This window comes from Echinops telfairi, unplaced genomic scaffold, assembly GCF_000313985.2.
Source record: "Echinops telfairi isolate 266 unplaced genomic scaffold, ASM31398v2 ScPeMD7_2291;HRSCAF=2852, whole genome shotgun sequence".
Lineage (NCBI taxonomy): Eukaryota > Metazoa > Chordata > Mammalia > Afrosoricida > Tenrecidae > Echinops > Echinops telfairi.
In genome coordinates, this window is record NW_022106189.1 from 47,631,650 (window position 1) to 47,647,280 (window position 15,631).

At 63.0% G+C, this 15,631-nt stretch overlaps 2 protein-coding genes across 4 annotated transcripts in view; one reads left to right on the forward strand and one right to left on the reverse strand.

Moving 5' to 3' along the window:
• Window positions 1-6: 6 nt before the first annotated feature.
• On the forward strand, window positions 7-5,105 carry CTU2 (cytosolic thiouridylase subunit 2). Of its 3 annotated transcripts, none has more exons than XM_045293622.1 (15): window positions 7-52; window positions 548-631; window positions 1,347-1,425; window positions 1,577-1,636; window positions 2,298-2,358; window positions 2,739-2,848; window positions 2,926-3,203; window positions 3,291-3,426; window positions 3,572-3,703; window positions 3,828-3,919; window positions 4,001-4,104; window positions 4,257-4,407; window positions 4,485-4,575; window positions 4,664-4,722; window positions 4,846-5,105. In XM_045293622.1, exons 4-15 carry the CDS (start codon window positions 1,616-1,618, stop codon window positions 4,919-4,921), a joined length of 1,311 nt encoding a protein of 436 aa, XP_045149557.1. In that variant the 5' UTR covers window positions 7-52; window positions 548-631; window positions 1,347-1,425; window positions 1,577-1,615; the 3' UTR covers window positions 4,922-5,105. The 3 variants fall into 3 exon arrangements, with proteins under 3 accessions (XP_045149557.1, XP_045149556.1, XP_004704796.1); XM_045293621.1 differs by lacking the exon at window positions 7-52 and adding an exon at window positions 346-385; XM_004704739.2 differs by lacking the exons at window positions 7-52; window positions 548-631 and having other exon boundaries at window positions 1,353-1,425; window positions 4,509-4,575.
• The window catches only part of PIEZO1 (piezo type mechanosensitive ion channel component 1), a gene marked incomplete at its 5' end in the record, with an annotated part of 25,801 nt that continues 15,239 nt past the window's right edge, over window positions 5,070-15,631 (reverse strand). The window contains 25 exon segments of the mRNA XM_045293620.1: window positions 5,070-5,693; window positions 5,781-5,860; window positions 5,937-6,059; window positions 6,293-6,465; window positions 6,560-6,652; window positions 6,747-6,935; window positions 9,535-9,682; window positions 9,773-9,931; window positions 9,999-10,213; window positions 10,302-10,449; window positions 10,553-10,679; window positions 10,962-11,244; window positions 11,581-11,769; window positions 11,853-12,111; window positions 12,352-12,558; window positions 12,710-12,816; window positions 12,910-13,082; window positions 13,165-13,221; window positions 13,316-13,409; window positions 13,551-13,654; window positions 14,032-14,103; window positions 14,305-14,378; window positions 14,456-14,545; window positions 14,963-15,134; window positions 15,519-15,615. Of these exon segments, the coding sequence (XP_045149555.1) occupies window positions 5,254-5,693; window positions 5,781-5,860; window positions 5,937-6,059; window positions 6,293-6,465; window positions 6,560-6,652; window positions 6,747-6,935; window positions 9,535-9,682; window positions 9,773-9,931; window positions 9,999-10,213; window positions 10,302-10,449; window positions 10,553-10,679; window positions 10,962-11,244; window positions 11,581-11,769; window positions 11,853-12,111; window positions 12,352-12,558; window positions 12,710-12,816; window positions 12,910-13,082; window positions 13,165-13,221; window positions 13,316-13,409; window positions 13,551-13,654; window positions 14,032-14,103; window positions 14,305-14,378; window positions 14,456-14,545; window positions 14,963-15,134; window positions 15,519-15,615 (3,873 nt within the window).

A 15,631-nucleotide genomic window follows, 5' to 3' on the forward strand; every position in this document is an offset into this window, starting at 1 on the left:
GCCAGGTGGGCGAGGACTACCGCGAGCCGGCGCCCCTGGGGCCGCTGCCCGGGTAAGAGCTGGCGGCCTGTCCCCTCTGGCCTTCGCGCGCGGAAGGGACCCACAGGCTGCCCCGCACCGGGGGTGGAGACTGGCATCCGCCCTGCTGCGCCGGGAAGGGCTGTCAGGCTCGTCCACTCGCCAGCGCTCCGAGGCCGAGGGACAGCCCGGCGGTCTCTCAGCTGCTTCCCCGGGGAAAAGGCTGTTTCTACCCGTCTTTTCCACTCCGACCCTCCAGGGCCAGCAGAGGGCGTTCTCGCTCTTCCGTGAAAGACCCCAGAGAGGCCTATGTGCCCCTGAGCCTGCCTTTCCGAGCCAAACAGCTCCCCGGCCCTTTGGTCTTTAGGTTGGTGCCTTGGACAAGTCCTTCGGTCTGGCTTCCCGGCCCCCTCACCCCCCACTCCCAAAACACACAGTACTTTCCCCCTAATCCAGCTGTGTGGATAAGGTGTGGAAGACCCTGTCTCCTGGAAACCAACCAGAGTGTGCTCCCTTCTGTCCCCTTCAGGCTCCCTCGCGGGCAGCGGAAATGTGTAAAGTGCAAGGAGGCAGAACCAGTGGTGGTGATCCGGGCAGGTGATGCCTTCTGCAGGTGAGGCTGGCCACCTGTGCCTGCTTTCCCAACACTTTCGGGGATTTCTGAGTCCCATGCTAGCCCTGCTGATCCCGGGGTCACAGAGCACTAGGGACACATGGCTCCTGCTTGGCTTATGTCTCCCAGTGTAGTCCTGGACTAGGTGACTGGAGGGTGTTGCATGGAGCTTTGGGGAAGAGTTGAAAGTGGAGACGGACCTTTGAGCACAGAGAGGCAGATCTTGAGTACAGTCACTAAACTCCCTGATGCCTTTAGCTAGATGCCTTCCTCTTCTCTGTGAGGGAGGGAGCTCTAGACTTCCAGAGACCTGTCCCCAGAGGCCTTTGTCTCTGGCGGCCGTGTGTCATCTCTTACTTCATCTGGTCATTTCCACTTGGTCCAGGGTTACTAAGAACAGGAAGATCCCCCTCCCATCTTGACCCTTTAATTAATGCCTGGTGGCTTGCTGACTGCAGGGCTGTCCATGTCTGGTGCAGCCCAGGGGCTCGGAGCTGTGGAGAGTTGGCCTGTGCACAGTTGACCCCTGCTGCCACGGGGTCAGCAAACGGGGTTCCTACCTGGCTTTTTAAAGAGATCCTGCTGAGGAGGGAGTGATGAGATGCCCACCCTGCTGGCCAGATGGGAAACCTTTTTGTCTTGGTGCCTGGAGGGGGTGGGTGATGGCTGTTGCCTGCCTGGTCTTTGGACACAGCCGGCGGGGTCTGCGTTGCAGGGACTGCTTCAAGGCCTACTACGTCCACAAGTTCAGAGCTGTACTTGGGAAGAACAGGCTCATCTTCCCGGGAGAGAAGGTGAGCCCGTGACTGGGGGCACCCCCTTTTCTAGGGGAGTGAGCGGTGGCTCCCAGTGTCAGCCCCACAGGGCTTTGGCTCCGCAAGTGGCCAGCTTGCCCCATCTGTGTGCCCTGTGCTCCTGGGAGACACTGTGTTCCTCTCCCCTCAGGTCCTCTTGGCCTGGTCGGGTGGGCCCTCGTCCAGCTCCATGCTCTGGCAAGTCCTGGAGGTACGTGCACCTGCCCTGCCCTCCTGGCTGGGCTGTATGGAGTTGGGTTCCAGCGCAGAAGCTGCCAGGGGTGGGGTGTCAGGAGAGTAAAGAGGAGCCTTCTAGGGATCCCCCTGCTCAGTGCAGCCCTGTCACTCACTCCCTGTGTACACTCTAGGTATGAGGCCCAGGCTGCTCTTGAAGACACCTTCCCTTTGGGTCCCAGACGGTAGATAAGGCAGGTAGACGCTTGCAGGCGAGTTTGGGTGCCCCGGGAGCTCTGCTGGCATAGTGGTTATGCATTGAGCTAAGATCCGGCAAGGTTAGCAGTTCAAAGCCACTAGGCACTCCATGGGAAAAAGGGGGCTTTCTACCCCTGTAAAGATTTACAGTCTCGAGAAACAACAAGGGCATTTCTGCCCTGTCCTGTGCGGTCCTTGTGAGTTGGCATCAACTTGATGGCAGCGAGTTTGTTCTTCGTCTTGGGTGTCCAGCAGCCAACCCTGACTGAGTGGCTTTGTGGGCCAGGCAAGGCTTCACGATCCCCTGCACCTGCTCTCAACGCTGACTGAGGCCAGGCAGGCTGGTTAGGGGGTGCATGCCATGTGGCTCCGGAGACAGCCCAGAGACACTAAGCCATGGACTCCAGTCCAGCTGAGCCCCTGGCCACCTCTCCCCCCAGGGACTGAGTCGAAATTCAGCCAAGCAACTCCGTTTCCTGCCTGGAGTGGTCTATGTGGAAGGTAGGCATGGCCCAGGCTCTCCCCATGCTGGCTGCTTCCGCAGCAGACCTGCCCTCCGTTGGACAGTGTTCCTGTGGGCATGGCCTCTGTACTGGCCTGGGAATTCTTGCTGAGTGGACAGGCAGCACTGCCACCTTGGACTCTCTGTTGTCCCAGAGGAGTGGGGGACCCTGGCCAGTGATGTGCCTCTCCCTGGGCCATGGTAGAAACCGATTGCCAAGTGTGTAGATGTTCCCCCCAAGACTTTCATAACTCTGTGCTCTGGGGTGGGGGGGTTGACCCCAGGGGTCCTCCTGTGGTGGGGGAGCTCGGGGACCTAGGAGAAGCTGGCTAGGAAGCTATGCTCTCCTGATCCTCCCTGATCTCCTGCTTGCCGGCAGAGGGAGCAGCCTGTGGCCGGAGCCCTGAGGACCGCGCAGAGACCCTGGCTGAGGTGCAGGCCACCCTGCACTCTGCCGGCCTGCCTTGGCACAGTGTTGCCCTGGAGGAGGTACGCAGGCGTCAGGGGAGGAGGGAGGGTGAGCCTGGCTGTTTCCTCTGGTCTCTGACACTCCCTTTGGGTGGAAGGTGTTTGGCCTGCCCCCATCCGTGCTGAGGCACCTTTCCCAGGAGCCAGCTGCAGGGGATGGGGCCTACAAGGAGGCTGTGAATGGTTTCATCCAACGGCAGCAAGTACTGGGGACACAGGGTGCCAGTGACAGCCCCAGCCCGGTCTTGAGGGAGGGCCAACCCAGCCCCCAGGGCCCAGTCAGGCCACCCCCAGCTGCCCAGACTGAAGCTCTGGTCAGACTCTTCAGCTCCGTGAGGACACTGACCGCCAAGGAGGAGCTTCTGCAGACCCTGCGGTGAGCTTTGCCCACCAGGCCCTGGCCCCTGGCTCCTGTCCCTCAGGGTCCTGCCCGCACTGAAGCCCTGCATGCTCTGGCCCCCAGGACCCATCTGCTCCTGCATGTGGCCCGGACCCACGGCTACTCCAAGGTGATGATGGGGGACAGCTGCACTCGCCTGGCCATCAAGCTCCTGACCAACCTGGCACTGGGCCGAGGGGCTTTCTTGGCCTGGGACACGGTGAGCAGGATCAGGCTGCTGCTTGGTCCCCCTTTCCCTCCACCCTGTGGAGTCTGGTTCCCAACTGCAGATGCGGGGGGAGGGGTGGCTAGGGGGATGAGGGGCCCGGCCGCCGGCAGGGTGTCATCAGGAGCTTGTCCCCCAGGGCTTCTCGGACGAGCGGCACGGTGATGTGGTGGTGGTCCGGCCCATGCGGGAGCACACCCTGAAGGAGGTGGCCTTCTACAACCGCCTGTTCACGGTCCCCACCGTACTCACGCCAACCATCAGCACCAAGGTATGTTTGGGGGCACTGGTTGGTGCTGTGTAGAGAGGGGACCTGTCAGGGACACTGCTCCCTTTAGCCTGGGCCCCACCCTTCACATAGGGCTGCCCTCCCACGGGGTCTCTGCGCTCTGCAGGCCCCTGAGAAAGCCAGTATCCACCGACTGATGGAGGCCTTTGTGCTGCAGCTGCAGGCCCAGTTCCCCTCCACCGTCAGCACTGTGTACAGGTCCGTGGGGCAGACTGGGGGTGGGCACCTGCTGGGTGTGGTCCTCACCGATGGTCACCTCACCTCTCTCTCTGGCTGCAGGACAAGTGAGAAGCTAGTCAAGGCCCCCCGAGCCGGCCAGGCCCCCAGCCACTCCAGCCCCCACTGTCTCCTGTGCCTGTGCACACTGGACGTCGACTGTGCGGGTCTGCACTTGGCCTGGGGGTGGACGCGGGTCTGCCCCTGGTCCCCTGGGAGCCTTACACAGGCAGGGGGACAGGCAGGCCCCAGTCTCAGTCCAATAGCCCTAGCCGTCCCCTTCCCCCACTCCCTACTCAAGGCCTGTCTCTGCTTACAGACAGTGCCACTGCTTTTGGGGCCCAGGCCACCCTAGTCCTGCCTCAGAGGCAGCCCCCCAACCCACAGGCTGAGATGCCCACAGCACCCGGTGGCCCACCAGCACTTGGCAGAGACCAGAGCTGCTGCAGGGAGACTGGACCCAGCCAGAGGTACATCCCTCCCCACCCCACTGCCCGTCCCCACCGTGTTGCCCCCGCACACCCAGCTCACTGATGGCCGAGCACAGGGCACACCTGTCTTCCCTCCCTAGGGAGGGGCCCCGACCCCATGTCCTGGAGCAGCTGTGTTACGGCTGCCGTGTGAACATGAAGGACCTGGTGAGTGTCCCCCATAGTGACGGGCAGCTCCTTGGCCAGAACCCAGCTCTGCACGCCCTCACCTAGCCACTTGGCTCTTTGGTTGCAGTCCTCTCTGGACCCCCTCCCACCCTATATCCTGTCTGAGGCTCAGCTCCGCAGCCACAGGTACATGGCATGTTCCACAGGGCTGGTGGGGGCTTCTAGCTTGGCCTCACCCCAGCTGGGAAAACTCAAGGCCCCTGGGCAGTGGCCTCTAGCTCAGCCTTACCCCAGCCGGAAATCCTACAGGGCCCAGGTCACCCAGGAGATCCAGGAGTTTCTGATTGAGGACAGTGAGGAGGAGCTGGAGACGGGCCTGAGCTGAGTCCTGGACCAAGTCCCTCAACGGTCACTGTGTCCGGGGTGGAGATGCCCAGGATTTTGCTGGCCCAGCACCCTCCCCAAGTGCCTGGCTGCCACACCCAGCTCACGCCAGGCAGCGACCAGAGCAGCCCCGAAGTGTGGGCCCCTCATTTGTATAAATAAAGATGTTTTAATTAAAAAACCTACAGTACGCATGGGGAAGGGCGTGGGTGTGGACCTCCCTTCTGTGGCAGCAGCAGCAGCAGCAGCAGGGCGTGGGGCCCTGGAGCCCCCTCCCCGGGTCCCTTGGTGCGGTGCAGCGCACCTTCACTGTCCGGGCGGCGGCAGGGGCGCCTAGTCACGCTCGCGGGTCCACTTGATCATGGTCTCGGGCGAGCGGTACAGGAAGATGAGCTTGGCGTACAGCTCCTCCTCCAGCTCCAGCTCGCCGGTCTCCCGCACCAGGAAGATGTCCTGGCAGAGCTTGAGGATGCGGTCCACGCACGGCAGCTCCTCGAACATGATGGAGTGCGAGATCTCACTGAAGAAGCCGCGCACGAACTTGCCGATGACCAGCACGATGGACATGTATAGGCCCATGATCCCATAGCCCGCCAGGAAGCCGAGGCTGGGCGGGCTGACCTTGTCGCTGAAGATGACCATGGGCAGCAGGTTGCAGTCGGCCTGGCAGTCCTGCAGCTGCACGACCCACCACTCGAGGAAGCCGTCGGACCCTGCACCCACGCGCTCCCTGCGCAGCTGGATGCGCACGTCCAGGAAGTCAGCCTCCTCATCTATGGGTGGGCGTGGTCAGCCCTGGCTTGCCTCGCCTCGCCTTCAGGCCACCCTTCCACCCCTGTCCCTCCACGACCCCCACTCACTGGGCTGTAGCTGCTTCACCGGGTTGGCTTCAGGCCCGTTGGGGGCGCGAATGTATTTGGGAAAAAGGTTGGGGATGACCCTGTGGGAGGAAGCAGTTGGCTCAAGCCCTGCCCCCGTGCCCCGGCCCGCCAACTGGGGAGACAGCGCCCACTCACACAGACTGTTCCACGGTGCCCTCCAGCAGGCTGGCCAGCTTCCGCCGCGCTGTGCTATTGGGAGCCAGGTCCAGGGTGTGCTTCTCGTTGGTGTACTCCACCGTGCCGCCCTTGGCCAGGTCCCTGGGGGCCAGCCGCAAGGTGAGCCTCGCCCCCAGCCTGGCCAGTCTTACCCATGGGCCCTCCACCCAACTAGGGAGAAGGTTAGCCCCAGTCAAGCCCTGCTCCTCCAGGGAAAGGGTGAGCCCCATCCCAGATCATTCTTGGCCCTTCAGTAGGAGGCTGAGCCCCGCCCCTGATCTGGGCCCACCCCTCCAGGCCAGGCTGAGCCCCGCCCTGCCCTGCACGAGCGCTACCTCTGGAAGTTCCAGGTGAGGCGCAAGGTGATGTCTGCCGTGCCATTGTAGAGCTCCCGCTTCATCTGCGTGCGGCTGGGCGGGCTGATGCGCCACAGCGCCCCAGAGCTGCCCTCGATCTGGGCCGTGACGATGTCCTCGGGGCTGTACTGGCTGATGAACTGCATGGCCAGCTGCAGGCGGGGATGGACATGCCTCAGCTCTGGTCCCGGCCTAAGGGAGTGGGCAGGCTTCTCCGCCCCACCCCCAGCCTGGGTGGGCGCTCACAGGGTTGGGGTCAAACTGCCTGGATAGCTCCTCGTAGGCCTGGGCGGTGAAGGGCGTGATGGACGGCTGCTGGGCGCTCATGGTGAACAGGGGCTGCGCGCAGGGGCAGCGAAGTGAGCGGATGCTAGCACGCCTCCGCCCCACCCCCTCCCACGCCCACCGTGGCCAGGGCCCAGCCCTCTCTCACCTCGTAGCCGCCCAGCTTGAGGGTGACGGTGACGTCGATGGGCTGGTTGACCACGCCCACCACGGAGCGCACCAGGGACATGAAGAGCAGCGGGAACCAAATGATGGCGATGAGGAAGAGGATGATGAGGCCGCCCATGCCGTACTTGACGATCTTCTTCTTCTTCTGCCCCTTGGGCTGCGGGTACTTCTGAGAGGAGGGGAGGAGGGCGGAGGCGGGGCCAGCTCAGCTCAGCCTCCTCCCTGGCCACACCAGTGCCGGTGGCCAACCTCCCTGTCACTCCCAGACCCTCACTGTCCAGGGCTCTGGCTCAGCCGATGGCCCCACATCTCAAGCCTTAGCCTGCAGTCGGAACTCACGTCAGAGTAATCGTGTTCACAACGGCATGGCGTGCACTCGTGCAAGGGTGACAGAGGAAAATCCAAGAGGGGCCCGGCACACCTGGGGCCCATCATTGAACAAGGCTGCAAGACCATTCAGTGAGGGAAGGAGCTTCCTCGCCACCAGATGGCGCCGAGACTGCAGATCTCCACGTGCAGAAGAGAAGCTACCAGACCCCCTACCTCGCACGGTGAGCCACCCGAGAGAGCTGAAACTATAAAACTCTTAGAAGGCAACAGGGGCAAATCTCCATGACCTTGGGTGAGGCAAAGGTGTTTTTTTTTTTTAAGACAGACCCTCCAAGACACAGGCAACCACAGGGGAAGAAGAGATACATGGGGTAGCCTCAAATTAAAAACTTGCACTTCAGCAGACACCATTAATCAAGTGACGAGCTACTCCATAGACAGGAGATGTGTTCTGTGAAGTCAGACATCAGCTAAGATCCTAGTATCCAGAACTCATGCCTTGTTGAGAAGTAGACAACCCAGTTTAAAGAATGGGTAATAAAACCCAGCCGGACTTGTCTCCATGGAAGACCCCCAAAGGGCCAACAGGCACCTGAAATGATCCTCAGCCTGGCTAGGCATCATGGGGAGAGTCCATTCCACCGCTTCCAACACAGTGACAATGATAGTAACTGTTGGTGAGCAGGTGGAAGTGTTGGCATTCTCGTCCCGCCACCCCCATTGCTGGGGGAATGTATGAATGTTTGGCCCCTGCGGAAACAGTCTGAGCATGCCTCAGAACATGAGACAAGCCCCTGCCACAAGTTGGCCCTAACCCATAGTGATGCTGCACTTGTCATGGAAGCAGACTGCACTGCCTTCCTCCTGTGGAACAGCTGGTGGATTTGAACCTGAGATGAAGCCAATTAATGTGCCCTTTCAGGTCATAACTGCTATGTGTCAATGATGGTTACACCTGGACTCCACACCAGTGGCCGTGACCCCATTTTGGAGGGCAATCTCGGCTACACGATTAACCAAATCACTGCCATCGAGTCGTCTGACTCAGAACCCCCATGAGTTTCTAAGCCCATACCTCCTGATGGGAGTAGAAAGCCTCATCTTTCCCCCGTGGGAAGGCTAGTGGTTTACAGGATTAAGTCCTGACCTAAGTAGAGGGTGTGAACCAAGCCACACAACCTTGTTTCCTGGGAGGCATCTTTAAGACTACTAGAGGCTGTGTACGATATTATCCTTCATTTTCCTTGGTATGATTGGCTGACAGATAAGCCACTCCGCGATCAAAGCCTTTCCTTGGTGTGTAAGAGCCGCCAGGACACACAGACTCCTCGGGCCTTCGGAAAAGCACCTTGTCCAAGAACTGTCAGGAGTGGCAGAGGCTGCCCAGACCAGACGCATCAGACACCGTGGCCAGAGACCCTGAGGAGTGGTGCTGAGGCTACGCAACTGTGGACAGAGCGACAAGCAGTGCCTGGCTTCCTGGCCCATGGAGGCAAAGGCCAAGGGCCCACGCGGCTGAGAGGCTGAGGATCCAAAGAGCCTTGGCTGCGGGCAGAGGAGGGGTATTGCGAGGGACAAATGACTGTGTTCTCACTGTCTGCTGATCATGACCCGTTAGCTCCCCTAATAATCCCCCTTCGTGTTGAGTTTGTCTGAAGTTCTGCGTGGCCAACAAAGGATTGGCCGCAGCATAGAGCCGAGCGGCGTAGGAGGAACAGCTGGGGTCAGAGGGTAACAAAGGATGGGAGCTGGAGACCTGCCTGCTGCCTGCCTTGTGGCACTGGGGAAGCCAGAGGAGATCGGGCACAGATACCCCCACGCCAGCACCTGCAGACCCACTGTGTGCAGAAAGCAGACGGAAGCTTGTTGTCTACCCCAGAGGAGACACATGTCCATGCAGAAACATAGGCCATTGTTCAAAGCAGCATGAGACCTCGGAGTCAAGACAGAGGCCGCCCAGATACCCAGTGGCTGGTGACCGGCTAAAGAAAGCAGGGCCCAGCCTCCAGTCAGTCCGAGAGCAGGTGAAAGTCTGAGCACCTAAGGCAGCACAGGTGAGCCCTGAATGCACACTACACAAAAGGAGCCGGTCACCGGGGCCGGGCCGGTGACTCCACTCACACGAGGCGTGCAGAGAAGTGCAGACAGGTCCACACAGACCGGACACTTGGTGGTGGGAGCGGGAGGGCTGACGACAGAGGGGCAGGGTGTTTGGGGACAGGTGTTAGTGCTGGGACAGCATGAAGAGCCACTGAGCTTTACCCAGTTGAGCCATGTGGTGTCCGAGTTCTCAATTGTCACAAACGAACGACCTTGGCCAAGCACCCCTGCCTTGAGCACAGGTCCTGGGAGAGCCACCTGAGGCCCGCTGTGTCTGTCTAGCTCTGGGAGGGCTGCTGAGAGCCTGCAGGAGGCCTGGATGGCGCTGGCCGCCTTACCTTCTCGGTCTCTCGGCTGCACTTGATGATGAAGATGTTGGCATAGATGTCCTCCACGCACATCCAGTTAGACAGGGACAGCGTGGTGTCTGTCCACACCCAGTCCATCACCGCCCGCAGCTCCACCAGGAAGGGTACCAGCCGGAACCTGGCCCAGCACAGGCCCCAGTCAGGCAAGGCTTGGGGAGGCAAGGGGGTACCCAGGGCTCTGGCCCCCCACAGCCCAGCCCCCACTCACCCCTGGAAGAGGAAGAGGTTGAGGTGGTTGTACTTCTTGGTGAGGAAATTGCCCAGGATGCGGGTGGGGTAGCCGCAGCGGATCTGGTAGGCAGACAGCGCGAAGTACACGCACTTCACGAAGTACCACAGCTGAGCCACTGCGTTCTGGCTGAACATCCTGCAGGGAGGTGGGCCACTCAGGGCGTCGCCTCCCTGCCGGCCCTCCCTGCCCCGGCGCCCCATACCTCTCTGTGACAGCGGGCAAGATGAAGAACATCCACAGGTGGATGGCCAGCACCAGCACCACCTGGAAGGCCAGCTTGCCCAACACGGTCTTGCGCAGGTAGAGGGCACGGTCCACTACCATGGTGCTGAACTGGATCAGCAGCATCACCAGGAAGGCCTCGGGTACCTGGTCATCTGACAGCGAGGACGTGATGTCCGTGGCCGCTGAGTGCTTCTGCAGACCGAGGGAGAGCATGCAGGTCATTCGCGGGGACTGGCAGTGTGTCCCTTCTAGCCTGCAGCGACCCAGGGGTTCCACTCACCCCAAAGGCCCAGAAGCCGAAGATGATGATGATGAAGTCCACGACGTCGGCCAGGAACATGAGCACGTACACGTCGGTGGCTGCGCGGTACTTGGTGTGCAGGATGTCGTGGAAGAAGCGGCGCAGGGGCTGGAACACACTCTGGGCCCTGCAGGTGGCCGTCCAGCTCAGGCCCCCTCCGCCTCTGGCCGTCCAGCCCAGGCCCCCTCCGCCACCCCCACACTAGGCCGCCTCTGGGCAGTGTCACTCACAGGGACACGCAGAAGCCCTGCAGCCGCAGCCCGGCCGCCTTCACCCTCTCCCGTGATGGGTTCGGCCGCTTGGCTCTCTCAGGGATCTTGGCTTCAGCTTCCTCCTCCTGGTCTGCAGCCTCAGCTCCTATGGGAAGTGGCTCTCACTGACGGAGCTCAGGGCCAGCCCCCCGCAGCCCCTCAGACTAGGGCACCAGCCACAGTGCCACTGTCCTCGGCAGCCCAGGCTCCCGAGAGGGCCTGGCCTTGGTGCCTCAGCTGTGCAATGGGCCCCTGCCTTGTCTGCCTCCTAGAGACGGGGTGCAGGCTGACAGCACACAGTAAGGGCGGACCAGGATTTGTAGTGGGCCAGGGAGGACAGGCCCCAGGCTGGGGTGGAGGGCAGTCAGGGAGGTAGACCCTGACTTACGATGGGCTGGGGGGACGGGGCTGCCAGCTGGGCGCCCCCACTTTCTCCGGAAGCGTAGACTGATGTGCCTCAGGCTGGGGGTCTTGAGCTGCACCTCGGGCTCCGGGGCCCCCTCTTCAGATGGAGCCCTGGCTTCAAGCTGGGCATCATCCTCCAGAGGGGCTCCTGCCAGCTCTGGCTCTAACTGGGCAGGCGGCTCCTCCCCAGCAGCTGTCTCCTTCTCTCCGCTGGGGTCCGGCTCCTTGGGCAGCGAGTCCTCCTCGTGGTCCCAGAGGCCGTAGCACTGCCAGAGCAGGAGGGGCGGGTGAGGGGAGCCTGCCCTGCCACCCCCCCACAGACCAGCTGGGCCTGCCCAAGGACCAGCAGCTGGGATCAGTGGAAGAAGAGAGCACCACTGGGTGCAACAGGTGTAGTGGAGGTGAGGAGGGCCCACCCCACCTGGCCGGCTGCTGCCCGGCCACACTCGGTGGGCACGGGGGCGCACACACATGCGCGCGCACACGCACGCACGCACGCACCAGCAGCTGGGAATGGTGGGCTGCTGGAGGTGTAGTGGAGGTGAGGTAGGCACCCCTGTCGTTCCCCAACACTTGGCGGGCACTCGCGCGTGTGCACGCACCAGCAGCTGCGAGCGGTGGAAGAAGAGCGCCACGAGCTGCACCAGGTCGTAGTGCAGGAAGCCGTCGCTCTTCTCCAGGCCCAGGATGCGCGGCGGGAAGTAGGGCTTGTTCTCGTGCCGCCGCAGCACCGCGTAGCTGTTCCAGGGGAAGAAGCCGAACTGGAAGAGGTACTTGGTGACCACAGTGACCTGCGCGGGAGATTGGGGCGCTCAGAAGGCAGCCCCGCCCCCCACTCCTGCAGACCCCGCCTCAGCCCGAGGCGCCTGCCCACCTCGGTGAAGACGATGGCGGTCATCCAGAAGCGCTTGCTGGGCCTGGGGATGGACAGCATGGCCCACAGGAAGACCAGCACGGGCAACACCAGGGAGGCGGCCGAGGCGGTGACCATGTGGTTGAGGACGATGACGAAGTAGCAGAGCAGCTCCGAGTGGGCGGCCACGCACTCGTACCCGGCCAGCAGCAGCCGCAGCGCCCGGCCGCGCCCCGCCGCGAACCGCTCCGCCTCCTCCAGCTCCGGGATGCGCAGTCGCCTGCAGGGTGGGTGGCAGGCAATGTGGCGGCTGGGCCACACTGGGGGAGTCCCACAGTGGCATGGGCGGGCCACAGGGGCTGGGAGACTGGGGGTGCAGGCAGTGACGCTGGGCAGTGGAGGGCAGGCCACAAGGGAGGCAGGGGGATGGGGGGCGTGGACCACAAGGGCTGGCTACACCACCAGGCTCGGTCCCCCGGGTGTGTGGCGCGCAGGGCTTAGCCCCGAGCCCCGTCCCCACCTGTTGAACAGCAGCTCGCTGGCTGTGCGCCTCCGAGAACGCCTGCCGGCCAGAAGCTCCCGAGAGCCCCAGCGGGAGGGCGGGACCTCAGGGCTGGCAGGGGCGGCCACTCCCTCCTGGCTGCTGCAGCGGCTGCTGTAGCCTGTGGTCAGGGGGCTGCTGGTGTCCTCAGGGGCGCTGCTCAGTGGCTCCTCAGCCCCGAGTCCACTGTGGACAAGAGGGGAGGGGGAGGGGTCACATGGGCCCAGGGTTGGGGACCGTCTGTGAGGCTGGCAGGAGCTCCCAGGAGGGAGAGATGCAGGTTCCAGGGTCAGAGTCCCCGGGGCAGGCTTTCCTCCTGCAGCCTCTATGCACCTGCCTTGATGCTGTGCTGGGGCCAGTGGGGCTGGGCAGCTCCTCCTCCTCCTCCTCTTCCTCCTCACTGGTGTACAGCTGGTCCAGGACTCCCCGGTGCACCTCTCCGCCCTGCGGCCACGGCCACAGGAGGGTGTCATGAGGGGAGGGGAGGACAGGGAGGGGAGGGCGTGTGCTAGGTTGGTGGAATGGGTGGGTGCTCACCCGCAGCAGCTCCTGCGTGAGGATGTAGCATTCAGCCCGCAGCACGTCACTCATGGTACGGTGGTGCCGAGTGAAGTCCTGTAGCCAGCGCGTCAGCCCGTCCACCAGAGCCTGGCCCAGCACCCACAGGAACTGCACCGTGCTCACCACCCGCTGCATCACGTGGCTGCGGCCTGGGGGGCCGGGGAGGAGGGGCTGACTCTGCGTCTACTTCCCCCCAGCCCACCCCCACCCTGGAGTCCACTGCTCACACACCTGCGGCCTCGTCCTCCAGGCCCTCAGCTTGCTCCACCTCCTGGCTGGGGCTACCTCCTGGGCACAGTGCGTGGTCAGGCCTGGAGACCATGGCAACAACCCCACCCCCACCCCCACCTCCGCGGCCACCAGGCTGGCCACACGGACTCACCCCTGGGCACCTGCCGTGCCTGTGCCTGTGTCTGCTCCTGTTGCCGCTGCCGCAGGACAGTCTGGGCATTGGTCACCCATGCCTGGTATGCCATCTGAGGGCAGGGCAGGATTAAGGGCAATGGACCCCTAGACTGCCACCTGCCTCAGCCAAGGTGCCCAGTGCAAGTCCACGACTGAGACCTGCCCGGGCAGCCTGTGCAGGGAGAGGAGGGCAGGGCTGTAGGCTCCCTCACCTGGAAGGCACTCTGTGCTGACGGCCGGGCCTCCTCGGACTGGGCCTCCTCCTCCTCCTCCTCACTGTCTGACTCGAACAGGAAGTAATCCCCCGAGTGGATCACTGTAGGGCGGAGAGGGTGAGGACCACTCTCAGTTTTCCCCCTGCCCACCAAGCGCCCACACAGCAGGCTTCCCCCTCCACCCCCACCCCCCACCCCTGGGCCTCAGTCCAGCACACCCAAGGCCTCTCAGGGACTTCAGGGACAGGACACAGCATGGACAAGACACCGGACAAGGAGGGCAGCGCTGAGAGCAGGGAAGGGGCGGTGGGCAGGTGACTTGGCCCGTCCCACAAGTCGATGGGGTCTGGCCGGCGGGGCGTCCCAGCTTGTGAGCACATGCACAGGGGGGCCTCATTGAAGGGGCTGGGAGTTCAGAGAGGTGTGGCTGAGAATGCTGGGGGCAGGGGCGCTGGTCAGGCAGGCCAGGGGCGTGTACCTGTGGCATGGTCCAGCCAGGGCCGCCACCACTGTCTCCGTGGCGGAGAGATGCCCCCTGGACTGCCGGGCCCTGTGGAGGGGCAGAACAGGCAGGCATGAATGGGTAGTAAGCAGTGTGGTGGGAGCAGATGGGGACAGACAGAGTTCCTAGGCAGACGTGGACATGCAGACGCAGTGCCCCGGGCAATGGGTGGCCACGTGGTGACGCCGGCTACAGCAGACAAGCCGGAAGCTGGACGTCGTGCACAGGTCGGGTGCTCCTGGCCCTCACCTGGGTCCCCCAGGTCCTCAGGGCCCACTCGGCCCTGCCGGTGCTTCTCCTGCTTGGCACGGATACGCTCCATCCTGAGGGGCGGGAGTGGAGACTGAGTGAGGGGCCCTGCTCGCAGCAGCACACACAGGGGAGTGGGCCGGGTACCTACTGTCGTTTCAGCTGGGCCAGGGACTTCTCCTCCGCCCTGCGGTGGGTGGCAATGCTCTTGAGGCTGGCCGCATGGTACAGGGCGAAGCCCCTGTGTGGGGGCAGGCATCAGAATGGGGGGCTTCATCCAGCTATACTGCCCACCTCAAGGCCCCCCAAACTCCTAATTTCCATCCCATGGGACCCCCTCAGCCCCCAACCTGGGGTCACCTGAGGCCCCGTGTGTTCTGGGTAGGCTCACACCCCTCTCTCCTGAGCCCAGGGGTCACTTGACCATCTGACACACCCCTCCCCCAGCACAGTGTGAGCAGCCACACTCTCCCTCGCCATGCCCCATCTGGGGCAGGACAGCAGGCAGGCGGCCAGTCGCTGTGGGGGCTCCTGAGGGTAGAAGGTGGGAGGCCTAGGCAAAGGCCTCACTGTGGGCTCTGAGAGGCTGCGCCCCACCTCCCCACCCCCAACTGCTGGTGGGGCCCAGCGGCATGGAAGGTCAGGGGGCCGGGTGCACCTGGAGGCCTGCAGGGCGGTGGCCTGGAGGTTGGCGGCCACGTGCAGAAAGTAGCTGCTGAGGAAGACGCGCCGCTGCAGCAGCAGGAAGAGGAAGCAGACGCCATCCCACATGATGCCCGCCTCCTCCACGGGCAGCAGGCAGTCCTGGTCCTTGCTGGCCATCGCCTTAGCTGCAGCACAGGAGCCAGGACTCAGGCACATGGCTGTGCACATGACACCATGCATGCAGTGTGCTGTGCATGTGTGTGTGCCGTGTGCACATAGGGGGTTGTGTGCATGCTGCAGATGAACCACACACGTGTGCCACATGCATGCCCCATGACCTGTGCTGTGGCATCTGCTGTGTGCGGCCTGTGAGCATCACGTGAATAGCACACGCCCCTGACACGTGTGTGCAGTCTGTTGTGCTGCATGTATCGTGTGTACCCTGTGACAGGTGCAGGCGGCATGTGCTGTGTGACACATGTCTCACGCGTGCAGCATGCAGGGACTGCGTGTGTCTCTGCACAGCTGTGTGCGTGTGTCCCCCCATGCGCCCCCTGGCCCCCACTCACGGTCGTAGTAGCCCTTGACGGTGCACACGAGGCTGAAGAGCTGGATGACCCAGCAGAAGCTGCTTTGCATCTGCTCCACGAACACGCAGGACAAGAGCTGCGGGGGGGGCGGG